The sequence below is a fragment of the Trichosurus vulpecula genome, chromosome 3 (genome assembly GCF_011100635.1).
Source record: "Trichosurus vulpecula isolate mTriVul1 chromosome 3, mTriVul1.pri, whole genome shotgun sequence".
Taxonomy (NCBI): Eukaryota; Metazoa; Chordata; class Mammalia; order Diprotodontia; family Phalangeridae; genus Trichosurus; species Trichosurus vulpecula.
Window position 1 is genome coordinate 292,182,937 of NC_050575.1, and position 27,387 is coordinate 292,210,323.

The 27,387-nt window shown below is 38.7% G+C and overlaps 1 protein-coding gene across 1 annotated transcript in view; it reads right to left on the bottom strand.

Annotated features, from left to right (window-relative positions):
* Positions 1–27,387, bottom strand: part of KIF13B (kinesin family member 13B) — a 248,738-nt gene that overhangs the window by 166,016 nt on the left and 55,335 nt on the right. Inside the window, exons 3-5 of the mRNA XM_036752476.1 lie at positions 13,071–13,083; positions 8,767–8,827; positions 1,800–1,892 (exon numbers count right to left, since the gene is read on the bottom strand). Coding sequence (XP_036608371.1) covers positions 1,800–1,892; positions 8,767–8,827; positions 13,071–13,083 — 167 coding nt within the window. The remainder of the gene's footprint in view (positions 1–1,799; positions 1,893–8,766; positions 8,828–13,070; positions 13,084–27,387) is intronic.

Genomic DNA, 27,387 nt, shown 5'->3' on the forward strand with positions numbered 1-27,387 from the left:
GTACTAGCTAAGAAATAGAGTGATGGATCAGTGGGAATAGATTAGATATACAAGACATGGTAGTCAATGACTACAGTAATCTACTATTTGATAAACCCAAAGACTACAGCTTTTGGGATAAGAATTCACTATTTTACAAAAACTCCTGGGAAAAATCGAAAATAGTATGGCAGAAACTAGGCATAGACCAGTATCTCACACTATATACTAAGATATAGTCAAAGTGGATACATGATTTAGACATTAAGGGTGATACAATAAGCAAATTAGGAGAGCGAGGGATAGTTTACCTGTCAGATCTATGGAGAAGGGAAGAATTTATGGCCAAATGAGAGATAGAGGACATTATGAAATGCAAAATGGATAATTGTGATTGCATTAAATTAAAAAGGTTTTGCACAAATAAAACCAGTGCAATCAAGATTAGAAGGAAAGCAATCTTTACAGCAAGTATTTCTGATAAAGGCCTCATTTTTCAAATATATAGAGAACTGAATCGAATTTATATGAATACATGTCATTCCCCAATTGATAAATGGTCAAAGGATATGAACAAGCAGTTTTCAGATGAAGAAATTAAGGCTATCTATAGTCATATAAAAATGCTCTAAATCACTATTGATTAGAGAAATGCAAATTAAAACTACTCTAAGGTATCACCTCATACCTATCAGATTGGCTAATCTGACAGTTAAGGAAAATGATAAATGTTGGAGAAGATGTGGGAAAATTGGGACAATAATGCTTTGTTGGTGGAGTTGTGAACTAATCCAAGCATTCTAGGGTGCAATTTGGAACTATGCTCAAATGACAATCAAACTGTGTATATCCTTTGATCCAGCAATACCACTTCTATCACAAAGAGATCATAAAAAAGGAAAAGGACCCACATGTACAAAAATATTGATAGCAGCTCTTTTGTGGTGGCAAAGAGTTGGAAATTGAGGGGAAAATGTGATCCATCTCCTGAGAAAGAATTGGAGACTGAATGCAGATCGAAGCACACTGTTTTCACTTTTTTTGGTGCCTTTGTTCCTTTTGTTCTGTTTCTTCTTTCACAACATGACTAATGTGGAAATATGTTTATATGGCTGTACACGTATAACCTATATCAGATTGCTTGCCATCTTGGGGAAGGGGGATGAGAGAGAGGGAGGGAGGGAGAAAAAACCTAGAATTCAAAAATCTTTAAAAGTGAATGTTGAAAACTATCTTTACACTTAATTAGAAAAAGTAAAATTCTATTAACAAAGTATAATAGCAGAAAGTTCTCTTCCCACAGGTCACTGGACAAATCATACCCCTTCCACCACACATACACAACTGTCCCCAACAACAAGAGTAAATAATCACAGAATCATGAAGAATGAAGAATGAATTACAAGATATAATGTTATAGCAATCATTAATTTGCTTGAAACCAAACTTAATTTACTATTTACCATAAAAATTTATTAAGCTACCTCATATTTTTGATTAAATCAGTGATGATCACAGTTATTAGCTATGCAACATTAGATGTATTCTGTTATAGATATGTAAAGGTGTGTAAACCATAGGTTAGGCTGGGGTGACAAGAGAAGTTACAGTATTCTATGCTTTCATGTGGAAAACAAATTCTGCTACCTTATCTTATTTTTATAATGAAATGTGACCTAAAAAAGGAAAACAACTTTTCCTTTGTTATATATCTCTAAAGAATAATACTGTCTAATTTTCTGTGTCAGTAAACAAGCATGTTTTTATTTTATTTGCTCTTCTCCTGTTTGCTCATGAAGTGTCATGTAATGCAGCCTTACCAGTTTGTCCATAGGCAAAGATACACGCATTGTAGCCATCAAAGGCATTCTGAAGAATATTTTCTCCAAGGCATTGAAAAACAGCATCTTGACCTAATAAAAGCAAAAAACAAACTACTATAAGCGAAATCTACATCTGAACAAGCTTAAAAAGTCACAGAAGGAAAACACAGTTAATTTCTATTCCCAAACAAAATTTTTAGATTCAAAATATACTTTGAACAGGTTTACAGCCTCCATTTTTTTCCTAATTAACCCATGAAGGAAAATGAATGAAAGAAACCCGAAGCCTGGAAATCTTTCTAACAGTTAGAACTGTCCAAAAATGGCATGCATTGAGAGGTAGTAAATTTTCCCTACTTGAAAATCTTAAGTAGACACACTGGACCACTTCCTGTTGGGCATGTCATAGAAGTGATTCAATTATTTATGAGTTGGACTTGATGGCCGCTGATGTTTCTTCCAACTCTCAGATTCTGTGGTTAAGTTTCTATGACCTAAGAATATAAATAGCTTTCATTCAGAGCATTCTGGATAGGCCCAAACTGCTGAAGAATGTTGCAGTTTTGGTGCATCATAACAGAATAAAATGAAATCTTTTTATTTATTAATTTTTTTTAGTTTATAACACTCAGTTCCACAAGTTTTTGAGTTCCAAATTTTCAATAAAATGAAATCTTAAAGCCAATTAGACAGGAATTACATAAAGATACTGAAGAGATGCTTTACTAAAGAAAATTCTTCAAAGACTTTGCCACCTTGGCAGAACTGAATCGTAATACCACATTTCCAGAGTTGAGAAGTCAGAAGCAGTTCAAGTAAATGGCTAGAAGTGACTCTAGTTGTGCTTTCTCACCAATATATGTTCTTAAAGTGTTTAATCATGTCTTTGTATTTCTAATGTATATTATGTGCTCATTTAAAAAAAAAAAGGCTATGCTAAGAAATTTAAGCTATAGCTCTAAATTTATGGTTAGGAGTACTTGAAATAATCCATGTATGCTGAAGAATAGATTTAGCACAAGAGATTTATGTAAGACCACCTCCCTAAGAAGCTATCTTGTGGCCGTGTGCTACTATCCAGAAGTGGAACCAATAAAACTGAATTAACAAGTGCAAATCCATCAACAGTGCCAAGAAAACAACTTGCAACTCTTGCTTTATATCACAATGAAAAGGTATCACAGAATCACAGAAGCTCAGAGTTAGAAGACCTGAGAAGCTGTACCCTAACAAGAACTCCCTTCCCAAGAAGTAATAATTTAGCCTTTGCATAATTAGTAAGAGCAAAAGATGAAGACCACAGGAGAATGAAAAGGTGCAGTCAGACGGGGGCGGGGGGCAGCAGGGTAGATAATGAAGGTGTACCCCTTAAGTCTCCTCTCTCCAGAGAAGAACCTAATACTTCCCGAGGAAGCCCATCCCATTCTGGAGAATTCTAATATTTGGCCACTTTGTAAATTTCATTGCACTCAAGAAGACTAATAGCACTTGCACATAACAGGCATTTGAATGCTTGAACACAACTATCCTAGATTAGTGAATGAATCAACAAGTATTTATTAAGTGCCAAGCACCGGATCAGTCCCTGGAGAGACAAAGACTCAAAAAAACAAAAACAGTCCATGCTCTCAAGGAACTTACATTCAATCAAAGAAACAATGGGAAAGGTACATGATTTGAATTCTGAGGATCTGGGTTTGAATTCTGGCTCTGCCACTTGCTCCTTTGTGATCCCCATGAGGTCACAATCTCTCTAGGCCTCAATTTCCTCTTCCAGGAATTGAGGGGGATTGGCCAGATGATCTTCTAGAACTAAGATCCTAAGTACATGTGTGCATATTTACAAAGAACTTAAGTACAAAATTTGGTAAAAGGAAGGGAGGATAGGTACCAAGAGGAATGGAGTCCAATAAAGTTTTTGTGTAGATGGTGGTTCTTAAAGAAAAGTGAAGGGATTCTACGAAAAGGAAGGAGTCCATTCCAGGTATGGGGGAAGGCCAGTGAAAACACACAGAGACTAGAAATGGAGTGCTATATGTGATGCATCGAGAAAAGACCCATTTGGGTGGATCCTAAAGTGCAGGAAGGCGACTAATGCAAAATTGGTTAAAGTCAAGATGTGAAGGGCTTTAAATGAAAAACGGGAGTTTACGTTTTATTCTAGATGCAATGTGCAGCAACTAGAGTTCATTTACTATGGGAGTGATAGGACCAGATATAAGCTTAGGGAAAATCAATTAAGCAGCTATGTGAAGGATCCTGTAGAGAAAAACTTGAGACGGTGAGACTAATTAGGAGGTTTGTGCAGTCCAGGCGAGAATTGATGACAATGGTAGCTGTGTGAGTGGATAGAATACAAGAAATGCTGTCAAGGTAAAAATCACAAGATTTGGCAATGTAATGAGTATGTGAAGTGAATGAAATGTCAAGGATGACACCTAGGTTATAAATCTGGATGAGTGGAAAGATGATGCTGCCCTTGACAGTTGTAGCAAAGTTCAAAAAAGGAGTGAGTTGTGTGTAGGGAACATAATGAGTTCTGTTTTGAACATGCTGATTCTGAAATGCCTACAGGGGCATTCAGTTCAAAATATCCAGTAGACAGCTGGTGATATACAAGATTAACTTCAGGAAAGAAGTAAGGGCTGAATATATATAGTTCTGGGAAACATCTGCTTAAGAGATAATAATTGAACTCATGAAAGCTGTAGAGAAAACTTCAGCTCATCAAAACTTTCTCCTTCACCAAGTGAGAAAACATAGAAAGAGGAGAAGAGGTCCAGTATAGAGCCCTGGGGGACATCCACAGTTAGAAGGTCTGACATGAGGGATGATTTGTCAAATCAGAGTGAGAAGGTATAGTCAGACACTTAGGTGCAGCCCCTAAGCCTCCTGTCACATCAGATAATTCTTTCAGTACCTTGGGATATAGTTTACCTGCGCCTAGTGATTTGAACCCATCAAGGGCAACAAGATAATATTTTCTCTCTAGTTCTCTTGTATGGCAACTTCGTATTAGTCATTTTTATTTTTTCCTTTACAATCCAAAGACTGTGTTTTCCTTAGAAACAAAGCAAGATTTAAACAGCTAGGTCTCTTCTTCCTCTTCTCTCTCTCTCTCTCCCCCCCTCCCTTGCTCCCTCCTTCCCTTGCTCCCTCCTTCCCCTCCCCCCCCTGCCATTAACCTGAGCAGGGAGTCTACCCTCTCTTTACTCTTTCTTTTCATCAAAATTATTTCTCATATTTTCAGAATTTCATTCTTCATAGTGTGCCAGACCTCCAAAACTAACTTCCCTTCGTAGAATTTCAGGCCATGGGATCTTAATTATGACTAGGTTATGAAAATGATTTTTTAAAATTTAAAATTTTTAAAATTTAAAATAAGATTTCACTCTCCATCATATACGTGTGTGTGTGTGTGCGTGTGTGCGTGTGTGTGTGTGCGTGCGTGTGTGTGTTATATACACGGAAAGGCATTTAATTTAATAGCATGGAAATGAAATTAGCAATAAAATATTGTTCCCACCCCGACCCTCCATAAACCAAGAGTACATTCTTTTAAACATATACCATGAATAGAAAGAATGGGCATGTAGGGAACACATGAGTCAGTCAAGAACTATTTATTAAATGCTCACTGTGTGCCCAGCACTATGCTAAGTGCTAAGGATACAAAGAGAGGAAAAAACCATAATCTCTCCTCTCAAGGAGCTCACATCCCAACAGCAAGAGAAAACATGCAAACAACTATGTCTGTACGAGATATATACAGTGCAACTGAAAGGTAATCTCAGAGGGAAGGCACTAGTAGTGGAAGGGACTGTGAAAGGCCTGCAGGAGCAGCAGGTGGAGTTTGATCTGAGGACAGAGAAGCCAGGAAGAGGTGAGGAAGAAGAGCATTCCAGGCCTGAAATGCTCGAGAGTGCACATGGCCAAAGAACAGATGGAGAGGGGCACATGAATAGGAAGCGCATGTAATTGGGGTAAGTATAGAAAAGGGAAATCCATGTCCCTTGTGCTGTGGGACTATGAATGTCTCCTGGTGATGTCATCAAGCCGCCCTCCCTTAGCCTAATTCTTGAACCACTGGTGATGCTTGTGACCACTGTCTGTACGCTCAGCTGGGTGTACCTCTGCTGGTCTGGTGGTAGATTCTCGGTATTTCGTCTCAGCTGGGTGTATGGCTTCACTTCCTGCCACCAGATTCTGATATTCATCCCTTCTAGGATTCTACTTATGGTTTCTATGGGAGAAGGTTGTGTAAAGAGTAGGAAAGAGAGGAAGACTTGAGCTTTTTATACTTTTCTTCACTCGTGTATTTGAACTTCAAAGTTTTCCACAGCTGGGGTCTTTTCATCAGGAATGATTTCATTCCTCTATTTCATTAAAGGTCTATTTTCCCCCCTGTAGGATCAGTTTAGATGGGAAAGTTATTCTTGGTTATAAGTCCATATCCTTTGCTTTCTGGAATTCCAAGTTCTCCACTCACTTATAGGGATGGTTTCTGAATTACCAGTGATCCTGACTGTGACTCCTCAGTCCTGGAATTCTTTCTGTCTGGCTACTTGCAGTATTTTTATTTTGACCTCAAAATCTGAGATTTGGGCTATGATGTTCCTAGGAGTTTTCATTTTGGGGTTTCTTTTGGGAGGTGACTGGTAGATTCTTTCCAATTCTCTTTGCCCTCTGGTTCTCAGAGATCTAGGCAGTTTTCTTTAAAGATTTCTCAAAATAGTACATCTAAGCTCTTTTTTAGTCATGATACTCACATAACGCAATGATACTTACATATTTTCTCCCTTATCTGTCTTCTTGCTCCATCTAACCCAAGAATTCTAGATTAATCTGTACACATGCTATGCTTCTCTGAGGCACTGCTTCTAAGTGTTTTAGAGTCATTCTCTTTTGCTACATGTGTCTTGAGGGTCCTTGCCACCATAACATCTCATTATGGTGGGGTCTTTTTTTTTGTTTGCTCCTCCCAGCACATTTCCTGACTTTGAACTTGATATCAGGGTTGAGCTCTGCCACACTCCTGGAGGGAAGGTCTGGGCTGGTCCTGTTTCTTGGGATACTGAATGTTCTGTTATTCCAAGGACAGGCTGGGGCCTAACAAGCTTTCATTACTCCTAAAGTGGTCTGCTCCAAGGTTAAGCCTGATTGCTGCCCCTGAGGTCTGAGCTCTGCTACTTCCTCACCTGGGTTTGGGTCTGTGCCAGAGTGGAGAGCTGCTGTATTCAGCCATCTGGAAAGCTCTGCTGGTTCAGAGTGGCAGAATTGGAGGCTCCCTTTCATCTGGGTTTCCTGCCTTGGTTATTCCTCTGCAGGCTGGGCTAGAGGTTAGATGTGAGATCTTGCTCTGAGCTTGCTTCTGATTCCCACAATCTTTCAAAGATTACTGTCAGTAGAGCAGCACTTCTATCAGACAATTGGTACATCTATTAAAATCCTTTTCCTACCTCCAGATTTCTTCGCTATCACAAATTTTAAGATGGAGTGATGACTCTTCCCTACTAACCCAAGGTTCCCATCATTTCCTTGCCAACAACCAATGCCAATTGATGAGAATGAGATCCAAGGTAGCATTTCTCTGACTGGTTCCTCTATTTTTGAAGGCTGAAGTTATCATTAAGGCAAGTTAGGAAATTGACAGGTGTTCTACTTTCAACAGAAGGAGAGTGAGCTCCAAAAGCTGTCTAGGTCACTGAAGTGCCCTGTTTATTAGGACATCATACCACTGCACCAAGCTACGCTCTATTTCCTAAACGCCTCACCTGTTTTCCATTTCTGTGTAGGCAGTCTGTAGTACATGGATGACAATCAATTTTGCTTTAGCTCTGTTGATCTTCATCCAAATGTTCTCCACCAGGGAGACCCTTGAGCTGATGCATTTCCTCACAAGTATGTGTGTGGGTGTGTATAAAAAACACAGATGTGTATGTATGTAAACATGCATATATGTGTGTACATACATATATATATATGTATATATAAAATATATGAAATAACCATATAATACTAGTCCTCTTTCTCCCTCTCACTTTACCCATCCTCTTCTTTCTAAATAAGGTTTACTCTTCCAGAGCCATATTTTAACTAATGGTCCTAAGTCACCAAGACACAGTGATCATATGAAAACAACATATATATGAGAATAAAATCAGAAGTAGGTAGGTAGTACAGTGGAATTACAATACTGGGCCTGAAGTCAGGAAGACCCAAATTCAAATCCAGTCTGCTCTGATCCTGAGCAAATCACTTAAACTATGCCGGCCTCAATTTCCCCAATTGTAAAATGGGCATAACACCTACCTCCTAAGGTTGTTGTGTGGATAAAATAACAATATTTGTAAAGGGCACTGAAAGCCTTAAAGTGAAATATAAATGCTAGTTATCATCACTATTATTTAGCGTACCATCTTGAATTAGATAAGCTTATTAACCTTACTTGCTAGTCACCTTTGTGCATTTGTGTACAGAAAACCAAACTACATAAAAACTATAGACACAATGAGGTTAGTAGCTTTATTTTCCTATGTCAAAACTTTTAAAGCCACAAAGGATAGATAAGAAGAATGAATTTTGATAGTTCTCAAGGAAGTATCTGGAAAGTACTACTTTTTCATTTGATCCTTCATAATGGGCACAGCAAAGTCTGACTCTGATAGGCTCTTCCCAACATACATTCTCAAAGGCTATGCCCACAAGGGGGAATCTCTGGCAGATTCTCTCAAAGTAGAAAGGCTCTGAGTATATTCCTAGTAACACCCTTTAGAGCTATAATTCAAAGACTTGTCTTGCTAACATAAGAAAAGCCAAAGAGCAATGAATCAGGAGGAGGAGGGGAAAATAGCAACACTGCAAGACAACCTACTAAGGCTGAGGGAAAAGCTATGATTTGGGTCAATGCAAATCCAAGAAATCACAGATTAAGTATAAGAGACACAGTTCAAGTCTTTCTCACCTGCATATTTTTCTTTGACAGATTCATCCATAGACCAGAAGCAATGATCATAAGCAAATACCTGTTAAATAATTAAATAAACATATGCATTAATGATGAAATCTTAAGGAAATGATCCCACATCATCAAAATAGGCTCTGACTGCATAAAGCTAAAAAGGTCTCCATGTTTGAACACTTAATATACATGAGAATTCTGCCTTTAGAAATAAAGAAAAAATGTGTACTTTCCTAAGAGGAAGCTAGGTGACTGAGTGGACAGAGCGGAGGCCTTGGTATAAGACATGAGTTCAAATTCCTTCTCTAACACTTAATAGGTGGGTTACCATAGGATAATATGGATGCTTCCCAGGGTTGTTGTATCAAATGTGATAGCATGTAAAGCAATTTGCAAACATTAAAGCACGACAGAAATGCTAGCTATTATTACTTTTATTGGCATTGGTGTTATTATGCCAATCAATGTAGATCTGACAAACCTTCAATATAGTTGCTACAGACCCAAACCCAGAACACTATCTGGAAATGCACGTGTGGAATGCTATTTCACATTCACAACTATTAAACATCTCAAACTGGATGATCTGTACACATATTAAACTCCCCTACTACTACTGTCAAGGGCACCACCCTCCTCCCAGTTCCCCAGGCTCCCAACCTAAGTGTTTTCCTTCGCTTCTCAATCTCTGTCCCTCCTCCATCGAAGCAGTTAGCAAATCCTGTCATTTCTATCCTCTCAACCCCTCTTCTATATGATCCCTTCTCTCCTCTTACATGGCAACCACCCTATCACCTCCAAGATCCAACATAAAAAAACCCTATCACCTCCAAGATCCAACATAAAAATCCCTTTTAGCCTGGCCCCTTCCTGCTTTTCCAGTCTTCTTACACCTTACCCTCCTCCACATACTATGGAATCCAGTGGCACTGACTTCCTCACTGTTCCTCACATCAGACACTCCATTTCCCAAGTCTGGGTATTTTCTCTGGCTCTGCCTCATGCCTGGAATGCTCTCCCTCCCCTTCTCTACCTGCTAGCTTCCCTGGCTTCCTTCAATTCTCATCTAAAACCCCACCTTCTACAACTAGCCCTTCCAAACCTCCTTAATGCTAGTGCCGCCAGATCTCATTTGTACGTAGTTATTTACACACTGTCTTCCCCCTTAGATCGTGAGCTCCTTGAGAGCAGGGACTGTCTGTATCCCCAGTTCTTACCACCATGCCTGGCACATAGTAGGTACTTAATAAACCCTAATTGACTGTTTCAGGGAGATGGGGGAGAGGGTCCTCACACGACCTAGTATAATGCTAAGTTTTCACTAACTGCCCATTCTACTCTACAACATCTCTCACATCAGTCCCATTCTGCCCGCTAACAACGGCCTTCATCATCCATCATCTAGCCTATTATAATGCCCTGTCTGTCTCACTGCTTCCAGCTTTTCTATCTCCAATCCATCCTTCACATTTCTACCAAACTCAGTTTTCCTTAGCACATCAATCCCCAGCTCAAACTCTTCAGCCTCTCCTTTCTCTAAACAGTTCTTAATCTGGGGGCCATAAACCTGTTTGTGTTTTTTTAATATATATTTTAATACCTGTAGAATAATACGATTGGTTTCCTTTAAATCCTGTGTGTTTTATTTTATACATTTAAAGACATTGTTCTGAGAAGGGGTCCAGTCTTACTAAAGTGCCAGAGAGATTAAGGACACGAAAATGTTTAAGAAATCCTGCAGTTTGTAAGATACAAATTCCACAGCCAGACATTTGAAACCTTGCACAATCTGATTCTAACCTAAATCTAGAGGCTTATTACATATTAGTCCACTTCATACAGTTCATCTTGAAGCCCAACTGGACTATCCCCTGGTCCCTGAACTTGACATGATGACTCCTGCCTCCTTTTGGTCACAGGCCTTCACCCACGTCCAGCATGTGCTCCCTCTTCTTCTCTAACTTTCAGAATCCTTATCTGTTTTTAAGGATCAGTTCAGAGGCTACCTTTTCCATGTAATCTTTCTTAACGATCACCATCCCCTCTCCCAATCGCAACAAAAAACAAATGCTCTCTTCCCATTCAAATTTTCCTAGAGAACTAAGTGGACGGATATCTCTCCTGACCTCATCACTACCTACCTGTTAATATACTTATCTATGTACTTTTTATCTCTTCCTCTCCAACCCAATTAAAAAAAATATAAACTCTCTGAGAGCAAAAAAGGACTATGTTATTTTCTAACTTTCTCTCTTCATTGTTGAATGTAGCTGAATAACGTTCTGTGGTGCGTCAGGTTCCTCAAATAAAAATGTAAGAGTTGGACCATGATTATTGAGGTCCCTTCTAGCTCCACAATCTTGTGGATCCATGATGCATTATTCTTGAAACTTCTGCTCTCAGGTATCTTAAATAACAATGGCATCTTGAGTGAGACTGCCCAGGTCCCTCAAGTGGGAAACAGAATAAGCAGAAATTGTAACTGGGATATAAATGAAAATACATTACAACATAGCTAAGGCTATTTTAAGTCAATATGGCCTGCAAGAATATGTTTCTATTTGAGTTTGATACCAACGAAATAGAATGTAGCACACATCTCATGTTTTTCCTAAGTGTTTATTGCCATACAGAATTAACTTCTCCCTGACTACTAGCTGTAAACAAAAAGCCAAACTAGGAAACAAGATTTAAAAAAAAATAAAGATACCAATTAAATAACTTTTCCCTCTAAACTTCATCATTGCTCAATTTAATTCCTGTTCTCCAGAACAAGTCTAATCGGAATACACACTGATCTATGCTTAGGACCCAAATCCTAGTAACTTCAGAATCCAGCATTAAAGGCCCTTCACTACCTACTTCGAATAATCAGAGAGATGACATTCAGTTACATTCTACAAACCCATCCCCTTGATATCTTTTTTCCCCATCACACACTTCTGATTTTAACTTCTAATTCTCTTCTCTCTCAAGAAGTTAAGTTACTAATCTGGTACAAATATCAACAAAGAATGGACTTTCCCTATAGTTTCTATTGCAAACTGCTACTGGTATCTTTTTTGTCAGAGACTTCTTAAAAGAATACATTTTTTCCCTTCAAAAACGTTGAACAAAATAGAATATACAGAGTTGATAAACAATTACATAGTGATTCATGACCCCAAAAGAGTATCTGTTGTCTCAGATGAAAAATAAAGGGAAATGTAGATTTATGAATAGAATCAAATCAATATGGTAGTCATTTTACTATCTCTACATTGTTTCATATCTATACGTGTTACTTTAGAGAAAAAATGAAACAAAACAGGGGCTCATAATCATCTACTTTAAAGAAAACAGAGGAATATGAAGGGGGACCTTCCTGAATCCTCAGGGAATTTGACAGCCAGGCCAAGGCAGATATCTGGTTCAGATCATACTTCACGATCCTTCAAGAAATCTCTGGGATTCCTTCTATCCTTTAGGGATAAGACCAAGATCGAAATACATCTCCTGGCACCTGCTGTGGGGTGGAAAAGGAAGAACGGAAACAAACATTTATTAAGTACCTCCTACGTACAAAGAACTGTGCACTTTGAAAATATGATCTCGTTTGAGCCTCTCAACAACCCTAGGAGATTGGTGCTCTTAATATCTACATTTTGCAGTTGAGGAAACTGAGGTAGATAGGAAGTAACTGACTTGACCAAGGTCACACAGCTGGGACGTGTCAGGGACAAGATTTGAAGTCAAGTCTTCTTGTCTTCAAAGCCATATTTTCAAAGTGCTTAGCACAGTTCCTTGTACATAGCAGGCACTTAATAAATGTTTGCTTCCTTTCTTCCTTTTCCATCCCACAACAGATGCCAGGAGATATATTTTGATCTTGGTCTTTACTCACTGTCCCACCTCGTTGCCTGTACAGCCACCATTGGTCTCTATCTATCCTCTAAAGCCCCTAAAACTTTTCTGAGGCTTAGGGTGCCAATTAGAGAGTATATAGCGGCACTTTTAAAGGGCTGTGTAACAAACTACAATCACTGAGCCCATCAGCAGATGAGCACAACACAAAGAGAATTCATGCCTGCAGTTCCTGGCAACAAGGCAGCAGTGATCAAAATATAAACACCACACTTTCCCAAATGTCTATTCCCTCATATGACAATTGAGTAAGGATCACACATGAGGCTGACAACACAGATCATACTTATGTCACTGGACTTCTGCAGGCAAAGTATTAAAGAAAGTAAGAGCTATCAGGTATTTTTAAAATACAAAGAAAATAGCCTGGCAACTATCAAATGTAATCAATCCAAACATCTTACCTTTGGCTGGCCCCTGAAATTCCCATTAAAAGGTTGATCATTGGCACAAGAAAGAAAAAAGAGAAAAAAAAATTAGTCAAGACAGTTTCTAAAGGTTAAAGAGATTATTAACACTTACAAAACTAAATTCATCAATGAGCATTACAACAATGCAGAAAATATGACAAAAATGTCAACTTGAAGAAAAACATTTCAATTTTTTCAAAGAAAGTGACTGACTTAAAATAATTTATTAGCCTCTAATAACCAGTGTTTGAGTGCGAATAATCATTGAAGACTGACGAAGGCAAAAATCTAAGGTATAAATCACAAAAAGATTTAATTGTTTAACTTTTTTCACTCGTGAATACTCATCTCTCTATACAGTTTAAGAAAACCAAGAAGAATACTTACTTTCCATCTTCAACTACCTCCCTACCATTTTCCCCCCAACTTGGCAATATCATAGGAATAATCAAAGCAAAATGAGTGTTGTCCTTAGGGCAAAGTACTAAATGAAAGGGGCATTAAGCAGTTCGTGGGAGGAGATCCAGAGTCATCACTAACTGGTCTATCCCCACTCAGGTTCTCTTTCTCCTTCCTACCTCCCCCTTGGCAGACAGAGTAAAAGATCTGCTGCCCTCTGACCCAGAGTAGGATGGATCCTCTCACCAATTAAAAGAGTTTAAGGAAAGGAAAAACTAAATATAAGTGCCTTTTCTATTACTTATAAATCACCTGCCCAATAAAATACTAAAGAAAAGCTGGAGATTAGATTCGATTAAATCTGTCACTGATTATTCTAATTCTGGATGTATTTGTCTACTTTAGCAAATGGAGGTGAAAATATTAAAGATTAATGCAAAGTTGTCAAGGTAGCAGTAAAGCTGGACTCACCCTAAAGAATAATCTCAACCTCACTCTTTTCTACCAGTCCCGCCTCTGAGTTTTAGAATAGACAGGAGCAAGAGAAAAGAATGGATCCTTAAATATATTATACTGGGTCACTAAAATACATTATAGTGGGCCACTTCCACCGGAGATAGAAGAATAGGAGACTCAAAAGATAAAGAGAGAAAGAAGAAGCTGGTTGTATTGGTTTCCTCATTTTTAATTTGGTTTTGGTAGTATAAGGTGGTCTAGGGCTGGCCAGTGAAAAGTCCAGTCCTTATTGGCATGCGTGGTGTGCTCTTCCTGATGCCAAACCCCACACAGACTTTGGATACACAGGTATTGTTTCCTGACTGCTTACTGCATGAAGAGGAACCTTTTTGGTTGGCTGCTGAGCCAGAACCAAAATGCAGACAAAAAGTCTTCTACTGGGGCAACTTTCCCCTTAGTTCCCACCTGATTGATTCCAGTGAGGAAAACATGCTATGCTATAAACCTCTGGGTAGGGAGAATATCTCCCCACCTAGGCCAAAGTGTGGCCTATTTTTTTTTTTTTTGCCTCTTTGGGTGAAGGGGTATGAGACTAGACAGTGACCTTGTGACCTTCAAAAACTCACAGAGAGGGGCTGCTAGGTGGCACAGTGGATAGAGGATCAGGCCAGGAATCAAGAGGACCTGAGTTCAAACCCAGATACTTGACACTTACTAGCTGTGTCACTTAATCCCGACTGCCTCATCCACCCTCACTGCGGCCCCGCCCGCCGCAAAAAATCACAGAGAATAATCCAGTGGAGGTCTGGTAGCTTGAACACACGTTAGATTTTGGAGAAAATTTAGCTTTTGAGGGGAGAAGTCCAAAATGAGCTGCTTGACCCAGCAAAGCAGATGATCAAAGGCAGTCAAAACGGAATGACAGTGACTAATTTATTTGCTATGCAGCATTCAGAAGTTGTCTAGGTGGGACAAATGCTTTACAGCAATTGATTTAAATTTGAATCTACTCTCCCAAAGGACCAAGGTGCTATAGAAAAGAGTGTGCTTCTAGGTGTTGGGGGAAAGTGCCTGTGACTTTCTGATATACTTCTTAGTAAATATTCCTTTGTAAAAGCTAATTGACGTTGGTTAAGTGATACTGGCACATTAACTCACTGGAGAGTAGAAGATATAAGGGAGATACTAATGAATGACATTGGGAAGAAAGACACCAGACTAGGAGTTCAAACAGACAGCGTTAGAGAAAAAAAATCCCCCCAAGGAAAGATGCAGCTAGCAACCTTGCTCTGGGGGAACTGACTCATCAGTGCAAATGAGAATTGAGATAGGGACCTTCAAAAAATATGAAGAGCTACAAATGTTAAAACAAAACAAACAAAAAAAAACCCTGTATATTAAATGACCTTGCCTTAGATGTAAAAACAAATCTCCAGAGAAATGTTCCAACACAGAAAACTTAGCTGATCCTTTTTTTTTTTTTAAGGAAAAGGTCCCATATAAGTGCCAAATAATTAAGACGTTTCTAATGACAATTTATATGACTGGACCTGCCCTCAGATGTTATAATTTTTACTCTTCCCTCTCATCATCCCCATATCCAACTAGCTGTCAGTCTTACCTGGCTACTACCTTAATTCAGTCATTTATCAGATAAGCAAGCTAGAACAAATAAAACAGTGAACCTTGAGTAAGAGACAGGAGGCAGCATGTGTCACTTGGGTCAAACTAGTGTCCCCAACTTGACTACCACCTTGTCTTAGACCATGGTGGAGACAGCGCCAGGATCCTGACCCCAAAAATTCTGGAAATAGCAGCATTTCCTATTAATAAAAGGATATAATTCTGTGGAGAAGGGGCCCATCATTCTTACTACTACTACTATCAACTGCCGCACCCTAAGAACCCCTGAACCTTTTTTTGATTAGCTCTGCAGCTGAACATTCTCATTTATGTCTTCTCTGGACTATTAGGAAGTAAGCCTCGAGAGCAGGAAATGTCTTATTTTTCTATTTTTCCCCACAGCGCTTAGTACAATATTTTGCACATAGTAAGCACTTTATAAATGGATTTTTTTTCATTCATTCACTAATTCATTCATTACATGCTAGACAATTCTAATTGACTCTCAATTGGTAGCCCAGCCTCTGGTCTCTACTCTTCCAATCATTCTTCACACAGCCTCTAAGTAAAGAGGAATTTCTGTGACCAAGGCAAGTACATAAACTAGGCTTTCCCCATTTCCACCTCAGAAACTTGTACTAGTTCATCTCCACTTAAAATACTTAAATTTAAAAATAAAAATCCATAAATTTCTTGAAAGGTCAACTTAGGAGTTTACCTCCTCCCTGAAACTTTCCAGTTACCTCTTCTCCAATGCCCCCCAACCACTAATGTTCTCTCCTTCTTCAAATTACCTTGTATTATGATTATCTGCACATATTCTGTATACATACATACACACACTATGTAACATAATCTCTTGATTGCTGGTATGGTTTCACTTTTAGCTTTTCATTCTAGTGCCTTATAAATAGAAGGCACTTAATAAGTGATTGTTGAGCTGAATGCTTTAGAGCTTCCTTACAGGCAAAGTTGTGAAATGGAATGAATTATTAACAGTTATATAATCCCCCTTTCCACTGGTCTTTATAATTTAAATTATACTCTCATCCATTTCATATGACGATGTCTGTGGACCTTCCTAATGGTACGGATGGGACAAAGTAACTTGTTATGGTTTCTTCCAGACTCATGATTCAATGATTCACACTGTTAGCAACCGTTTCTCCAGTAACATTTCCCAAAACACTTCAAACTCACTAATTTCCTCCATTCTGATTTCCAGTGAAGGAAAAAAATCATGTGTTTCTCAGCCTCCAGATGTAAACTTACTATTCACGATATTTATATAACTGAAAATTCTGCCTCATTTATCTTCCTGGGAGAAGAAGTTTTGCTATTTAGAATAGTTTGAGGACGGCTGAAATAAAACTGTCCTCCACAGGGTGAAGATTATTCATTCTTCTCAAAGGGATGTTACATAGTAAGCTCAGAAACCATAATCAAATGTCAAACTTAGATGAACACACTGCCCTGAATTCCTAGCATAGTAAAGAGAACTAAAACAGACCAGTAAATTAATTACAGAGCTAACTTTCCAGCTTGGGATTCTTATGACTATACAAGTGAAACTCAAGTAACTTCTATAGCCAGAAGAAACCGAAAGATGTAATTACAGCTCTTCCAAACCCCGCCCTCAACCCAAGAGTACAGCTATAGTCCAATACAATAAGCTTCACTTATTTGGGGGTCATGCATCTAAAAACCTCAATTACATGGAAAAGACTCAAGAGGCAGAATATAGTGCATGGAATTGAGCACTGGATTTTAAATCAGAGGAAGTGGTTTGCATTTTGAATCTTCATTTACTGCCCACATGGCACTGAGCAAATTACTTACCTTTTTCAGCCTTTAGTTTCCTTCCCTGTAAAATGAAGACGATGCCTAACATCCTTCCAGCTCTAAATCCTTAACTCCTAAGCAAAAGGGCCTCTACACAACCCAAATATGGAGAAAATCTATGCATTTTCACCTACCTACCCAGAACCTACCCAGAGAGAATCTACCTAGAATTCATGGCCCTCAACAATCTCGTTCCAACCTATTTGTGTCTACCTTTATCTCCTACTACTTCCTTCCCATATTTTAAATTCCTGACAATCTATATTACATGCATCATTCATGCCCAGCCCTCTCCTCTTTCATGCCTTTGTTCATGCTGTCCCTCTATGCCTGGAAGACTTCTCCATCACCCATCTCCATCTGGAGAAATCGGCCCTTCCTTCAAGTACCAACACGTGCCTATATCCATCATGTCACCAAGGCTGGTCCAGGCTGGAGTGAACTTGGCTGTGCTTTCACAGGACAGCTCACCTTTGCTCTTGTCACATTTGACTTAAATACATACAAAACCATCTCACAGGATTTAAGAGATGGCAAGGACCCTAAAGATCATCTAGTACAAACCCTGAACTTTACAAAGGGAGAAAGTGAGACTCAGAGAAATACAAGGATTTGCCCAAAGGTCACACATCTAGTAAGTATCTGAGCTACGACTTGAATCCATCTCCTCTGATGCTAAATTATACTTAGACTGCAACAGAGTTATAAACTCCTTAAGGATGTCAACCACATGGACCACAGGTTACATTTTTAATCTGTGCCTCCCCAGTACCCAGCCAGTGCACTGCGCACAGCAATTAATTAATATTTTCTGAATTGAAATGTGTCATTTTACACATAACTCTAACAGGCATGGAAATCTGTCTGACCAACCCAGCACAGATTAAAAGTAAAAAATGAAGGGGGAGATGGTACTCATTAAAACCATTAAAAAGTAACTGTGATTGCCTAGCATGAAACATGGAGACAGAAATTTTAAAGAGGGGAACATCCCAGGAGTAGTTGTGTCAAAACAAAGAAAAAAGCCTAGTAACTCAAGTTCATGAGGATCTTTAGTTATCAAAAACAAACGATAGGCAGAGAAGTCATATATCATACATCATATACTCTAAGAAGGCAGAAAAGCACTTAATATATACATTTATATTAGCATATAATATGCATAATTCCCATCAAATATGGTTACTAAAAATATTCTACTTAAAGATATAAGATTCTTCAAAAATGTATTATATGAAAGGTATATACCAAAAGGTTATAATCTAGTCAATTTATAAAGCTATATTAATCAGAATTTTCCAATTAACTTTTAATGATTAAAAACAGCATTAAGCATAATACAACTAATTAAACTTACTTTGTAACTATTATACTTAAATTTATACAAATGCTTAACATGACCTAGCACTTTCCAGCCACTCCCTTCATGCCCCTATCAGGATCTATTGTTTATCCACTCTCTTTCATTTTTCTTCTTAGGTGGTTATCTTTGGCATTTTTCCTTTGCAATATTTTAGAAAGGTCTTTCCAGGCTTCTGCTCTTTCGCTTGTCTGTTTTAATTGCATTACATTATTCCATTACATGAAGGTAACACAATTTATTTTACCATTCTCCTATTGCTGAGCATTTCTACTTGACTGCAGTTTTGTTGTGTTTTGTAATTATAAATAAGACTGCTACAAAAATTTTTGACTAGACAGTTCTTTGTTTTTGATAACAAAAGATACATTCATGAAATTCATGACAAGAGAATTACTCATTCGAAGGGTATGACAATTTTTTAAAACTTTTACAACACATAACCAGAATCCATCCATCAACAAGCAGTATTGTATTAAGCCAGGCACTGTGCTGGGTGCTAGGTGCTAGGTGCTGGAAAAACAAACCCAAAAGTCTTAACAGTTCCTGCCCTTGGGGAGCTTACAAATGAAAGCTATCCAAGGGACAACAAATATATACTGGCTTTCTAGATACAAAATAGACACAATGTATTTTTTGGTGAAGACCCAAGCAGCTAGGAGGATCTGGTAGGGCTTCATGTAGAAGGCTGTGTTTAACCTTGAGCCTCCTTGGAGGAAATTAAGGGATTCTGAGAGGTTCTACAAATTGGCAATTCCACAAGCAATGAATGAGTGCACCTGTTTCTCTAAAACACCAGTATTGAATTTCCAAGCTTTTCATTATTTTAACTTTTTTAACAATTAAATCAGAGTGAGGGGTACCTAAAAGATTTATTTTAATATGCTTCCCTTTATTACTGAGTCTGAGAACTGTTTCAAGTAATTATTAACAAACGGTATTGCCTCATAATGAAAATGATCCATCTGACATCCTTCAGTCATTTATCCCTTATCCATATATGCTTGAAATGTCAAGTTCTTTTCCAATTCATCTCCATTTCAAAATGATTAACAGATTCTAGAAGAATGCCAGAAATGGATCAACGAATGAAAGAAAAACCTCTATTACTTACCAAGTCACATACTGAGTGCTAATCACACTGAGGATACATATAGAAAAGGGAAACAATCCTTACCCCACAGAAGCCTTCATTTTAAATGGGGGCGACAACACAGATGAGGAACGAGTGGCCAAGGAAGGGAGTTCTAGTCTGGAGAGTCACAAAGATGGTGAATGGAATAATAATGGAGCAGTCCACTGACATACTTTTTACAGAGGCAATGTTAGGGTAGATTTTATCATAGCAAGAGCTGAAGAAAGGTGACAGAAGAAAAAGAGGAAAGGGTTTCTGGCAGAAAATGGCTCGAATGAAAATGCGCACACATGGTCCCAAGGAGAACAGTGTTCGGTGGCTTAGCTCCCCACACACATGGTCTCCGGTGGTCTGGTTTGGAGGGTGGTGGAGCAACAGTGACTGGAAATAACCAACAATATCATTCCCATTAAAAAAAAACCACACATTTAACTGATGCCTTTTGTCTTAACAAATCTCTCCCACCCCAAACCAAGTCCTTCTTTGTGACAAAGGAAAATATTTAAGCCCACCTTACCCCCTAGCAACTGGTAAAAATGACAAAAAAAATAGGCATCATCAATACTGGAGGTGTTGTATAAACAGGTATGCCATGCTGTTGGAAGGGCTATGAATCAGTCCAAACATACTGGAAAGTGGCTTGTATTTATGAGAAGGAAGTAACTAAAATGCCTATACCCTTTGACACAGATTCTCCTGCTAGTCATATATCCCAAAGGTATCCATGACAAAGAGATCCACAAAAAGTTAGAGCAGCATGTTTTGTAACAATAAAGAACTAGAAATACACGCTGGCAAGCCAAATCTAAAATTCTACATTCTTACAGAAATTCTTTCCTGATCCCCCTTAATTTGAGTGCCCTCCCTCTGTTAATTATCTTTCATTTATCCTGTATATACTTCGTATATAGTTATTTGCATGCTATCTCTCTCATTAGACAGTGAGCTCCTTGAGAGCAGGGACTGTCGTTTCCCTTTCTTTGTAGGCTCAGCATGTTTAGCACAATGCCTGGCACATAGTAGGCCCTTAATAAATATTTAGTGACTGACCAACTGGAAGATGTTAGAGTAGCAAGATGCTTACAAAGTGGCCAGAATTTCAAGGAATGTTTGAGAGTATACCTTAGAGAGTCATAATACAGTTACCAGAACAAAGGATATCATCAAAAAAATTTATGCTCACAAAAGATGTGCTGATCATGTGGCAAGAGTCACATAATCATGAATGGCCTATTTGAGAGTGCATGGACAACAGCTAGACAGTACTGACATATACCAGGGTGGAGAGGCCTTTATCACCGTAGGGAGCATCCAGGAGGATCAGGAAGCTTGTTGCAGAGGGCAGGATTTTAACTGCAACTTGAAGGATGCCAAGGAAGCCAGGAGACAGAAATGAGGAGGCAGAAAATCCCAGACATGGGGAAAAGCCAGTGACAATTCTGAGACGGAAGTGTCTTATGCAAGAAAGAGCAAGGAGGCCAGTGTCACCCGGATTGCAGAGTATATTAGGAGGAATAAGGTAGAAGAAGATTGGAAAGGGAGGAAAAAGTCGTTTAGAATATGATCAAGAAGGGCAGCCAGGTGGTGCAGTGAGTCAGGAGGACCGGAGTTCAAATCTGCCCTCAGACACTCAACACACTTACTAGCCGTGTGACCTTGGGCAAGTCACTTAACCCCAATTGCCCTGCCTTCCCCCCTGCAAAAAAAAAAAAAAAAAAAAAAAGAATATATGATCATGATATTGGTTACCAACGGCATGGCCCAGTGCTAGTGAACTTCCTTTGGTAAAGGGGCTACACTATTCACAAATCAAATCAAAGTGACAAAATTCACTCTGAATTGAAATCTTGAAACACCTTTCAAGCGTTATGCAGAACTTTTTGCCAAAGGAAATCTCACAGTAGAAACGTGCTTTCATTATGTTCCTATCTATGCCATCTCTCGAACCAGTGTAAAATATTGTCACTTATTTTTTGTTTTTATAAATATTTAAACCTTTTACATTTTAATGCTACTGGAATTTTAACAGAGCTGTCTGTTTCCAAAGGATGGCCTACTCTCACCCACGCTACAATGAATGTTTACATCACAAAGAGCTTATTCTGATACACCCATAATACGTAATTGTATTGCTATTGCTTTTCCTGACTCAGCAGGCAGTACCAGTAACTGAGCTATGATCTGCATAATTACTAATATTTTAGCTCCCTACCCGCCCCCACACAAACTCTTCATCCATAAAATAAAGCTAGCCAAATTGAAAACTAGGCTTATACTGGAGACAGAATTTATTAATCTATTATCTCTTGGGCAACTATTTTCACGAAAAGTCATCACTAAAATTTCCTAATGTTATTATATTCACTACGTATCTAGGATTCTGCAGCTCAACTACAAGTGTTACAGTTTAAGAGAAACATTGGCACTAAAACACCTGGGCACAGAAAATGGTGCCCAGGACAAAGGTTTGGAAACCATACAATTGATGGAACTGGGGATATTTTTGCTGAAGAAAAGAAGACTTGGGGAAGACATGATAGGTGTCTTCAAATATTTGAAAGGCTGTCACATGGAATATAAAATATTATAGATGAAAAAAGAAATAGCCATCAGCCATCATCTAACCTCTTATCCCCAATTCTCTCATTTTTTACTCTAGTCTCTAAAGAAGTGGGCCTTTTCCTCTCCAAAGCCAACTCCTCTACCCATACCCTTGATTCAGTCCCTCCTATCTCCTCAGAATACCCCAGCATACATTCCCCAATCCCTCCCTATCTACTTGATACTTCCCTACTGTACACGAACATGCTCAGATTTTCTCTATCCTTGAAAAACACCTGACTGCTCTCCCCTCAAACTACTGTCCCATGCGTCTCCTCCTTTTTACAGCCAAACTCCTAGAAAAAGCTATCTGTATTCAATCGCCTTCTCTTCACTAACTATGGCAATCTGGTTTCCAACCTTATCACTCAACTGAAACTGATGTCTACAAACTTACCAATCATCAACAACAGCCAAATTCAACAGCCTTTTTTCAGTTCACATCCTTTCTGAGGCAGCAGTATACACTGATGACTACTCTCCTGCTGCTCCTACTCTCTCTTCTCTGAGTTTATGACACTGTTTTCTCTTCTTCAGTTTCTACCTCAGCTCACTGCTTCTCTCAGTCTCTTTTGCTGCATCAATACCCATGTTATCAAATCACAGATACTGAGCTGGATGAGACTTCAGAAGCCATCATTTTATTAAGTGAGAAGAGTGAAACCAAAGATGTGTCCCCAGTCACACAGGTAGCAAACATCAGAGGTAGCATGTGAACCCAGATCCTCTGCCTCCAAAGAGGAATTTGTCCCAAGCTCTCTTCTAATCTCTCTATATTCTTTCTTGTTTGCTCATCTCACCTATGTCTAATTATATCTCTAAGCAGATGACTCAAATTTATATTCTATTTATTACATTCTATTTTCCTACTATCCATATTTTATATCACCCAAGTGAATAGAAGCATTACATATATCTTTTGTGCTTGTAGCAGGAGTCAACTGTCTCTAAATCCTTTCCTATAAAAACATTTAAAATTACTTGTAGGAAAAGTAAAAAAGAGCATATATAAAGAATGGAAACCCTGAAAAACAGTACAATGCAAACTCTACAGGATCATAAAAGCAACAGCAATCATTTATAAAATAAAGCAGAAAATGTCATCACTTCTAGAAAATATTCCAAACAGCTGGTAGTTACTTAACTTTCTACCAATAGAAAACTATTATTATTCACAATTCACTTTAAAAATAAGAAGCAAATAAACTTTTTTAGATTTTAAAATATTTGCTGAGGTCAATTTTATTAATTTATCATTCAAAACTAGTGTCTTAAATTAATGCAATTATCTCTAAAAAAAGGTAATCCTCAAATTACAAATGAACTGTGTTGCAAAAGCGCTTTTGTAAATCTGTTTAGCAGTTAGAACACATTTTCCTACATAAACATATTATAAGTAGTACTGATGCTGCCATGATGGACACCTCAAAAGTCCATTTAACTGTCTTCTCCACTAAAATATAAGCTCCCTGAAGGCACGGCTATTTTTGCCCCTTTTTGTATCTCTAACCACTGATGCATATCATAATACCTTGCACATAGTAAGCTTACTTACTTATAAAATTATTGCTTACTAGTTAAATTATTAAATTTAATAAAATTAATTGAGTCAATTAGTAGATCACAATAAGCTAATACATTAGTTTTATTAAGCAGCCCATAACTCTTAAAATGTGCCTTTATATACAAACTATATGTATTACATATAATACATATATACATTAAAGGAAGAAGAATAAGGAAAACTTGGGATCAAAGGTATCCAAAACCATCTTCATTCAATGTTGGTTGTTTGCTCATTGGGTCTGCCTTGTAGGGTTAATGCCCCATTTTTCTATTTATTTGTTTAGGTTTTTATAATAAGTTCATATTTTTTTTAAAAAAATGTAATTCTCTGGTTAACACATGGCATTTTTTAAAAATCTCTGAAAAAGTAGAGAAAGGGGATAGAAGAAAAGAACGAATGTCTTGTGGGTAGAGGGGAAAAGAGGGTGTTGTGTAATGTCTCTATGCTTCCTAAAATAATTCCACCTGTTTTTTAAACTAATTCAGATGAATTTGACTAAATTCTCAAGTTCCCTGAATGGAACTGGGCTTTCCCTCAACCTATATTAATAGGATTCTAGATAAGACACAGAGATGCCAACAAAGACAATGACTCCCCACTGCTCAGAGATGATTACAAGAGAAGGAGGATGAGGTTAATCGGTGGTATATAATTAGGGTGACTAATTTCTCCAGCAATTTTGGAACATGTACTTGTACACTGCCAAACAAAGACTACAGTAAATTTCCAAAGCTCTCTGCCAGTTCATTCTTCCCTTATTTTCTCCTTCTCTCCTTACCAATCTTGGCCCACTTTGGTTTTCTTCTTTCACAACAGAATTCTGATTCTTTTTCTAGATGGCTATACTTTGGCTTTGTGCCCCAAATGACCCAAAGCCACAAACCCCCAGGAGAACTAGGTGGCAAAGACTCATAAGTATTGTCCCATCTGTCAGTGAGAGAGAGAGAGAGAGACAGAGACAGAGAGAGACAGAGAGAGACAGAGAGAGAGAGACAGAGAGAGACAGAGAGAGAGACAGAGAGAGAGAGACAGAGAGACAGAGACAGAGAGACAGAGACAGAGAGAGACAGAGAGAGAAAGAGAGACAGACTATGCTAGTCATTCTTAATATCACAGCTTTCTAAACAGCAGGCACTTAACAAATGTTCACTGAATTGAAATGACTAAGAACTGTAATGGACTTCAGGGATCATCTAGTCCAATCCTCTTCCTCCTTTTACAGATAAGGGAACTGAGACCCAGAGGCATTATTAGGAAGCTGACCAAGTGACAGAACTAGGGTTAAACGTGAGTCCTCTAACATCAAAGTCACTTTGCCATGTTCCTCCCAATAATTATCTTTTCAAAGAACTCTCTCCTCCAGGAAGGGACAGAGGGAGAACACTGGATATGAAATAAGGCCAGAAGGATGCAGCAAGTCATTTCTCTCTTGCACCCATGGGAGAACTAGCTCTATCTTGTCCTCTCCAAAACAAAACAAGTCTACTAGCATTTACTGAGCACTTACGTGCCAGGCACTGTGGACACAAAGAAAATCATCCCTGCTCTCAAGGAGTTTATAGTCCAAAACGAGGAGACAACATGCAAACTAGGTACAAACAGTATACACACAGGGTAAGTTGGAGATGATCTCAGAGAAGGCACTAAGGGCTGATATTTGAAGCAAAGCCAGAAGCCAGGAGGTGGACATGAGGAGGCAACCAGTAAAAATGCCCACAGCTGAGGAACAGTGTCTCGTTCAAGGAAACTGGTGTCACTAGTTCTCAGAGTATGAGGAGGGATTAAGGTAGAAGAAGACTGGAAAAATAGGAAAGGACCAGGCTATGAAGTGCTTTAAAAGATAGGACTTTATATCTGATCTGGAGGTAATAGGGCACCGCTGGACTTTATTGACTAGGAGATGACATGGTCACACCTGAACTTTAGGAAGATCAATTTGATAGCTGGAAAATGACAGCTGGAGAATGGACTGGAGTCGGCAGAGACTTGAAACAGGGAAACCAACCATTAGGAAAGAGAAGAAGATGGATTTTAAGAAAAGAATTATCATTCAATTTAATTTTAATGATCTAGAAAAGCAAAAGGTTAAGAGTTGTAAATTAATATTTCAAGCACAAATTTGTAGGCAAGTACCAGTATGGAAACTCCACATACCACTGCAGATTAGTCTTAGATAAATCCTCAGTGGTTCCTTAGGCATACAGAGATTAAAAAACTTACCCAAGGTCACCTAGTGTCAGAGGATGAAGTCTGAACACAGGGCTTCTTCACTCCAAGCCTAACAGCGTTCTATCTGCTACGTCAGGGCTGTCCAAAGTACAGCCCACAGGGTGATTTTATGCCACCAGCCTGTGCTTACTACGGGCGCGGAGATTCATCAATGCTTTAACTAAAGCACTTGTGTCGATTTCTGTGCTTGTGGCGGACACAGGTGGGCCGCACGGGGGCACACGGCCCGTACTTTGGAGAGCCCTGTACTACATCATGCTGTACAATGAGTTCACAAACTTTCCTAGATTTTCATGTCATGCTTTCTTCTAGAATGTCAAATCTTCATTGCATCATTCTTGTTCTATGACTTGTCCTAATCAACTTCTTGTTTGCTCATTGGCCTCTCTCTAGAGGCAGCTTGGTGGCTCGGTGGATAGAGTGCCGGGCCTGGACTCCAAATCCAGCCTCAGACACTCAGTAGCTGTGTGATCCGGGCTAAATCATTTCCTCTCTGTCTGCCTCAATTTCCTCAACTGTGAAATGGCAATAACAGCACCAACCTCACAGGGTTGTGAAGATGAAATGAGATATTTGGAAGGCACTTAGAACGATGCCTGGTGGGTGTGTGTGTGCATGTATGTATGTCTAGAACATACCTGCTCAATGCCTGCTCCCTCCTCTTCCACCCTCTCTAAATCCTCTGGGCAATACTACATGATACCCAGACCATTTACAATTATGCCATCATGAGCTAACGCTTCCACTTGTTTCTATGTTGCTCAAGGAATAGGTGGACGAGAGAGTATAAAATGAGATGCTCTTCTGACAGAGCCAATGGACTGCCTTGTTTTTCCAAACTGTATTTAACTGTTTTAGTGTGGCCATGCGGGATGGGATGGAAAGCTGGGGCTAGGAATAGTGAAGCAAGTAAATAGTTGAAAGAACATTTAAAAATACTCAGAAGAACAGGGGTAAGATCAGAAGTGGACACAGCCCAGCAGGGTAGTTTTGTTACTGTCTTGTTAAATTTTATATATGCTTAAAAAAAACAAATATGTAACAAGCTCACAGCTTCATATACAGATGTCGAAAGACTAATGTTTCTTAAATATATAAC